Source organism: Dipodomys ordii, unplaced genomic scaffold (genome assembly GCF_000151885.1).
Source record: "Dipodomys ordii isolate 6190 unplaced genomic scaffold, Dord_2.0 Scaffold154, whole genome shotgun sequence".
Classification (NCBI taxonomy): domain Eukaryota; kingdom Metazoa; phylum Chordata; class Mammalia; order Rodentia; family Heteromyidae; genus Dipodomys; species Dipodomys ordii.
Genome location: NW_012267370.1, coordinates 1482705 through 1490310, shown reverse-complemented (window position 1 = coordinate 1490310; position 7606 = coordinate 1482705). Strand labels below are relative to the sequence as shown.

At 43.2% G+C, this 7606-nt stretch overlaps 1 protein-coding gene across 1 annotated transcript in view; it reads left to right on the top strand.

Annotated features, from left to right (window-relative positions):
• The first annotated feature begins 3455 nt into the window (after positions 1-3455).
• Akap4 (A kinase (PRKA) anchor protein 4) overlaps positions 3456-7606 on the top strand; it is a 14089-nt gene continuing 9938 nt past the window's right edge. Inside the window, exons 1-2 of the mRNA XM_013032403.1 lie at positions 3456-3482; positions 6126-6221. Of these exons, the coding sequence (XP_012887857.1) occupies positions 3456-3482; positions 6126-6221 (123 nt within the window). The remainder of the gene's footprint in view (positions 3483-6125; positions 6222-7606) is intronic.

The following is a 7606-nucleotide window of genomic DNA, read 5'->3' as shown; positions in this document are numbered from 1 at the left end:
AGCAAAGAGGATAGGGGGTATGGATCAAGCAGCAGAACATCTGCCTAGCAAGTGGAAGGCCCTAAGTTCAAACCTGTGCCACAAAAAAAAATTAAAGCTAGAAGCCAGATGCCTGTGGCTCACATCTATAATCCTAGCTACTCAAGAGGTTGATTATGAGAATTAAGGTTCAAAGCCAGCTTAGGTAGACATATCTGAGAGATTCCCAGCTCCAATTAGTAAGAAAAATGCTGAAACTAGAGGTGTGGCTCAAGTGGTAGAAGTGCCAGTCATGAGTGAAAAAACAGAACCAGAGCATGAGGCCCTGAGTTCAAGCCCCAGTAGCAGCACAAAATAAATAAAAAGAAAGATGGCTGGGAATGTAGCTTATTGGTAAAGTGCTTGCCTAGCATGCATGAAGTCCTGGGTTCGATTCCTCAGTACCACATAAACAGAAAAAGCTGGAAGTGGCACTGTGACTTAAATTGTATATTGCTAGTCTTGAGCAAAAGGAGCTCAGGGACAGTGCCCCGGCCTTGAGTTTGAGCCCCAGAATTGGCAAAAAGAAAGAGAAAGAAGGAAAGAAGGAAAGAAAGAAGGAAGGAAGGAAAGAAAGAAAGAAAGAAAGAAAGAAAGAAAGAAAGAAAGAAAGAAAGAAAGAAAGAAAGATTACCTTTATTACCTTTATCCAAAGGTAATAAAATCAGTATGTCAAAGAGATACACTAACTCCCATGTTCACCACAGCACTATTTACAATAGCCCAAAAATGGAAACAACCTGAGAGGCTATCAACTGATGGATGGATGGATTATAAAATGTAGTACACTTGCAGAATAGAATACTATTCAGCTATAAGGAGAATGAAATCTTGTCATCTGGACAATATAGGTAGACCTAGAGATCATTATAATAAGTGAAGTAAGCCAAGCACAGAAAAACAAGTACCATATGATTTCACTCATGTATAGAATTTCAAACAGTTGATTACTCAGAAAAAAAAACTATCACAGAATGATAGTTATCAGAAACAGGGGAATCTAGGGGAAGTTAAGAGTGTGAAAGACTGGTGAATGGGTACTGTTCCAGTTAGAGAGGGACAAGAACTTCTGATGTGCTATTGAACAGTAAGATAACTAGAAATGACAATATTGTGCTTGCTCATTTCAAAAAAAAAAAACTAGAAGATGCCTGGTGCCAGTGGCTTGTGTCTATAATTCTAGCTACTCAGGGGGCTAGGATCCGAGGATAGGGGTTCAAAGCCAGCCCAACTTGGAAACCTTGAGTGAATAAAACTAAGCGGCAGTGCTCTTCTCAGGCTCTGAGTTCAAGCCACAGTACCGGGGGGAAAAAAACCCTAGAATAAATGATTTTTTTGTGTTTCACTATGAAAATGATAAATCTAGCCTGGTGCTAGTGATTCATACCTCAGAAGGCTGAGATCTTAGGACTAGATTCAAAGGCAGCCCCAGAAGAAGCTTATAGACTCTCATCTCCAATTAACCACTGAAAAGCCGAAAATAGATCTGTGGTTCAAGTGGTAGAGCTCTAGCTCTACCAAGAGTGTGAAGACTTGAGTTTAAGCCTCAATAACAACACATACAAAAAAGGTAAGCTTGAGGAAATAGTTATGTTTAACTTGATTTAAAATTATGTAATATATAAGCATAATTAAATTCCACATGATACCCTATAAATATGTATGATTTTCATGTTTTATATATCAACTACTGTATATGTGTATTTTTAAATCTTTGGAGGGAAAGGGTGACAAAGAGAAAAAGTAGGTCCTGTACTGAGGATTAGCTATCACCATTTGTAAATATGTGTCAAACCTTAGTGTCCGTTGAGCCTTTTTTTCAACTAGGCCTCAAAATTAGCCTGTAAGACCTTTGATATTCAGCATAAATGATTTCATCTACCACCTCTCATACATATATACAAGCACTCAGAGACTTGAACAAATACTAGCACAAGTTTTATAAGCTTATGGCCATGTCCTCACTATGACAAACATACCAACCTCTTTAGGATGCTTGCCTAAGCCAGGTATCAGTAGCGCACACATATAATCCTAGTTACTCAGTAAGTTAAGATCTAAGGATTGTGGTTCAAAGCCGGCCTAGGCAAGAAAGTCCATGAGACTCTTATCTCCAATTAACCACCAAAAATCTGGAAGTGGAGCTAAGGTTCAAATGGTAGGGCACTACCATTGAGCAAGAAAGCTCAAGGCCAGTGCTCAGGCCCTGAGTTCAAGCCCCAGGACTGGCACGCGCGCGCGCACACACACACACACACACACACACACACACAAACTATGCCTAGAGGCTGGGAAGGTGGCTCAGTGGTAGAGCGCTTGCCTTGCATGCATGAGGCCCTGGATTTGATTCCTCAGCACCACATAAGCAGAAAAAGCCAGAAGTGGCGCTATGGCTCAAGTGGTAGAGAAAAAAAGCTGAAGAGCTGAGGGACAGCACCCAGGTCCAGAGTTTAAGCCCCACAACCAGAAAAAAAAACCTGGCCTAAGAAAGTTCAACATTGACACAAACAATTTACTGTCTGTTCCAGCCAAGTTCTGACTATGAGCACTGAGTCCTTTTCCCCAGATCATATACTTTAGAAACTCGAAATTATAAATCCTTTCTCTGTCTCTTTGAAATATTATCATCTATAACCTAGGAGTATATTTTTCAAGGACCTGGAAACCATCCCTTTGAAGGGTAATCATTAAGAAAGATTAGGTCCATGTGTCCTAAACCTAACCTCTGTTGGAGAGTAAGAACACAATAGCAAACACACAGATACCATAATCACTTTGACTGAATACCCTAATCACTTTCCCCCAAATGCCTTGATATTTTTCTATCAGTACATCCTGCCTTTTATTTCAATGGTGTTAAGCTCTGGTTATATGAAGAGTCTCTCTGTTTCTCTCTGTCTCTCTGTGTGTCTGTGTGTCTCTGTGTGTCTGTCTGTGTCTGTCTGTGTCTGTGTGTGTGTGTGTGTGTGTGTGTGTCTGTCTCTCTCTCTCTCTCTCTCTCTCTCTCTCTCTCTCGTTTATCTGGTAGCCTGAACAGAATCTGTCTTACTACCTTTAACAAATGTTCAGCTATGTTTCTCTCTGACAACATGAACTAGCAGTATTAAAAGATGAAATCTCGGGCTAGGAAGGTGGCTCAGTGGTAGAGCACTTGCATTGGCCCAACAGGATTAGCCTTTTTCTGGGATACATACATCTGGTGAAGGTCAGAGCTTGCTAGACCACTTAAATCAACTAGAAGATTAAAGCCTATGACTTTATGCTGTCACTATCCTCTATGGAGACAGTGATGTCATGAAGTTGAAAATCTAGTACCAGCTTGCAGTTAAGCTTTTAGGAGAATATGGAGAGTTGAAGAAAGATCTAACTAACATCTTGAGGCAAACTGGAAGAGTCATCGCAGCATCCAAATCACCAGAAAATACCATCTAAAGATCATGATTTCTCTCTGTGATACTACAAAGGTAGGGACATCTCATGACTTCTTTTTACCAGTTAAAGGGGTATCTTGGGCTGGGAAGTTGGCTCAGTGGTTGAGCGCTTGCCTTGCATGCCTGAGGCCCTGGGTTCTATTCCTCAGCACCACATAAGCAAAAAGCAAAAACCCAGAAGTGGTGCTGTGGCTCAAGTGGTAGAGTGCTAGCCTTGAGCTGAAGAGTTGAGGGACAGCACCCAGGCCCAGAGTTCAGGCCCCACGACCGGACCCAAAAAAAATAAAATAAAAATAAAGGGGTATCTTTTGGGGGAATAGATACTGGGAAATGAATTCTGGGCCTCATACTCTTCTGTACCACTTGGACCATGCCCCAGCCCTTTTATTTTTCATTTGTTTTTCAGGTAAGTTCTCACACTTTTGCCTAGGCCATCATCAGGCTATGATCATCCACCTCCCGAGTAGCTAAATCCTCAACTTGTTTTTGAGATATTCTCTCACTAACCTTTTCCCAGGCTGGCCTTGAGCCATGATCTTCTTGTGTCTGCCTCCAGAATAACAGATTACAGGCATGTGGCATCATGCCTGGCCAAAGCGGGTATCTTAATGATGAGGTGAAATCACAAAAGTTGCTAAGGCAGCTTCCAACTGTTTTCATTTTATTTGTGATATCTAGACTATACTTTGATCAACATTTCTATTCCAATATAAAAGTAAAATCTCTTTTGTCAACTCTGAGAAATTAAAAGAGAAATAATCTAAACTGTAAAAATACTTTCATTGATAAAGGACTGGTAGAAAGTATGTGAAAAATATATAATTGATGCAATTAGATTTTCCTTGAAGCTAGAAATAAAGGAAAGGAATGAGTGATCTTATAACATTCTGAACTGTAGAATGTTTGTAGTCTTCTAGACATGGTGGGAAAAAGTGTGTCCTAAGCAGGCAGCCTGGTGTGATTTAGATATGAAAAGGTTACTGAATTTGCCAGCATGCCACACCTTGGCTCAGGTTGCTATAGCATCAACATTGTGACCCAACAAACCTCATGACATACCCCAGGGTTAAAGCCAGCAGAGATCAGGCTGGGCCCTCAGTCTGGCCCAACAGCTGACGGGGGTGGAAGCCAGCTACAGGTGCCCAAGAACTTGGCACAGCCCAGTTCCATCTAAAGGGGCTCATCTCCCTTCTGGGTGGCACAATTTCAGCCAAAAGTCCTAAAGAACTTCATTATCAAGGTAATGAGTTGATACATTTTACATTTTATAGGTTTTTTTTTAAGATTTGAATTGAAATTGACTTCAAATCACATGAGGCGCCTCTTTGCTCCCTCTTTCTCTAGGCCAGTGTTCACTTGCTCTTTAAAAAATAACACTAGATAATTCCTTCACCAGAAGGAATGGGAAGCCTTTTTTTATAACTTTCTCAAGATTGATTTCGTAGAATTTCTAGAAGGGAAATCCCAAAACATCTTGGGGTTAGCCAGGTAGTAAGGGTATGTAGCATTTTCATGAGAAAAAAAAAGGTCATTAGGGGATAACTGTTATAAAAGTGTAACAGAAGTGAGAAAATAAGGAAAAGGATGAGTGAAGGAAAAGAAGAGAAGGGAGAGAGAGGACTAGAAAAAGAACAGAGGCAGGGGGAAGAAAGAAGGGAGGGAGGGAAAGGCTACTGAGGGAGAGAAGAGGAAAGGAAGAAGAAAACATGAGACCATTTTGAAAACTAAAAGAAAATGAAATTTAAATTTTGAGGGAAGTTAGGAGGAATGGAATATATAGGGGATGGGATTCAACAGCTCTGATACTTGGGGGGGAAGGGTTTTTCTTGTTAATTTCTACAAAGAAATTCAAGCCCCAGATACTAAAACAAGTCTACTTAGTTCTTAATTGGTCTTACATAATAAAATTCTATTTCTGGCTTCTTTTTACTTTTAGCTCCAGACCAAGTTAGGAGGAAGCGGAAGGAAGTTGGCAGATATTTTTTTTTCTTTCTACAATTTAACTTGATTCTTGGGAATCAAGGTTTGATCTTCCTTAAGCTAATTATTTCTTGGTGGTACATTTATGACTATTAGATTAAATTTTCTTGGTATTCAGAACTTCATTCTGTGCTGGGAAAGAATTCATTAATTAACCTTAGTCTTTCCAATGGTCCTGATTGATTTCTTATAGATATTTGCCCTAATTTCACTTACTGTCATGAGACTGGTTGAGCTGCAATTAACCACAATTAAAGGGGTAAAATGAGCTCTTTACCATTTGAAGGTACTCAAATGGGTGAAGAAAGGTAGGCTGTTGAGATTTCATTATGGAATTGGGTAGAAGTGAATTACTAAATATAATCTCCAAAGTCTTTTTAATTTCTTCCCAGTCTACCACTTTTCCTAACTGGTGTTCTCTCAAGTCAGTGAGATACCCTCATGGCTCAAAATGCTTGGTGTGGTAAGTGTACACAAAAAGAAGCCACAAATTTTGGTAAAAGTTTTAATGATTAGGTGCCTCAACTTCAAATGTTTGTGTCTTTCCCTACTGCTCACACCCTTCCCTATAGTTCTTAGATCAAGCCTATATAAAACAGAGGTGGAACTTAGAAGCCTTTTCAAAGAGCTTTATCCACACTGACCCCATTTCCATAAACCATACATAACTATTTCAATTTTTTTCCCTCTTTGCAGATGTCTGATGATATCGATTGGTTACATAGCCGCAGGGGCGTTTGCAAGGTAGATCTTTACAGCCCAAAAGGACAACAAGATCAGGAACGAAAAGTGGTAAGTACTATACAAACCAATGCCTACCAAGGAGTAGAAAAAATTGGTTTATTGATACAGAAATACTGGAGTTCAAGAAATTCATAGAGGCCAATACAGGGATTTCTTCAAGCAACTAAGCTCAGTAAAATCTTCCAGGGACCAGCATGCATATACATCACACAGGGATGAATCAGGGGAGGGGCAGAATGAGGAGTGATGTAATGGAGTTGGGGAGGGTACTCTCAGGAGGGGCCTGAAGGGGAGGGATCAAGGTGGGAAGGGGAGATGGCAGAGAGGGGGCATTAGGAGGGTGGAGGCTGAAGGGAGGGGCATGAGAGGAGAGAGGAGGGGCCTGAGGGAGGAAGGGCCTGAGGGGAGAGGGGCTTGAGAGGAAGGAGGGACCATAGGGAAGGGAGGGGCCTGAGGAGAAAGGAGCGTTCTGAGGGAAAGGAGGGGCCTGAGGGAAGGGACCTGAGGGGGCGGGGCTTAAAAGGAGGGAGGAGCCTAAGGGAAGAGAGGGGCCAGAGGGAAGGGAGGGGCCTGAGGATAAAAGAGGGGTATGAGGGAAAGGGAGGGGCTTTAATGGAGGGAGGAGCTTAAGAGATGGAAGGGGCCTGAGGAAATGGAGGGGCCTGAAGGAAGGGGGCCTGAGGGAGGAAGGAGGGGCTGAATGGAGGGAGGAGCCTAAGGGAAGGGAGGAGCCTAAGGAGTGGGAGGGGCTTGAAGGGAGGGAGGAACCTAAGGGAAGGGATGGGCCTGAGGAAAAAGGGGTATGAGTGAAAGGGAGGGGCTTGAAGGGAGGGAGGAGCCTAAGGGAAGGGATGGGCCTGAGGAAAAGGAGGGGTATGAGTGAAAGGGAGGGGCTTGAAGGGAGGGAGGAGCCTAAGAGGTGGGAGGGGCTTGAAGGGAGGGAAGGAACCTAAGGGAAGGGAGGGGCCTGAGGAAAAGGAGGAGTATGAGTGAAAGGGAGGGGCTTGAAGGGAGGGAGAAACCTAAGGGAAGGGAGGGGCCTGAGGAAAAGGAGGGGTATGAGTGAAAGGGAGGGGCTTGAAGGGAGGGAGGAGCCTAAGGGAGGGGAGAGCCTGAGCCTAAGGGGTGGAGGGGCTTGAAGGGAAGGAGGAACCTAAGGGAAGGGAGGGGCCTGAGGAAAAGGAGGGGTATGAGTGAAAGGGAGGGGCTTAAAGGGGAGGAGCCTAAAGAAAGGGGGAGGAGCCTAAGGGGTGGGAGGGGTAGGGTGGGAGGGACTTGAGTAAAAGGAAAGCCCTGAGGGAAGGGAGCCTGAGGAAGGGAAGGAGCCTAAGGGAAGTAGAGGTCTGAGGGAACTGAAGGGCCTAAGGAAGGGAGGGGCCTAAAGGGAGGGAGGGGCTGGAGGAGAGGGAGGGGCCTGAGGGGAGCCTATGGGG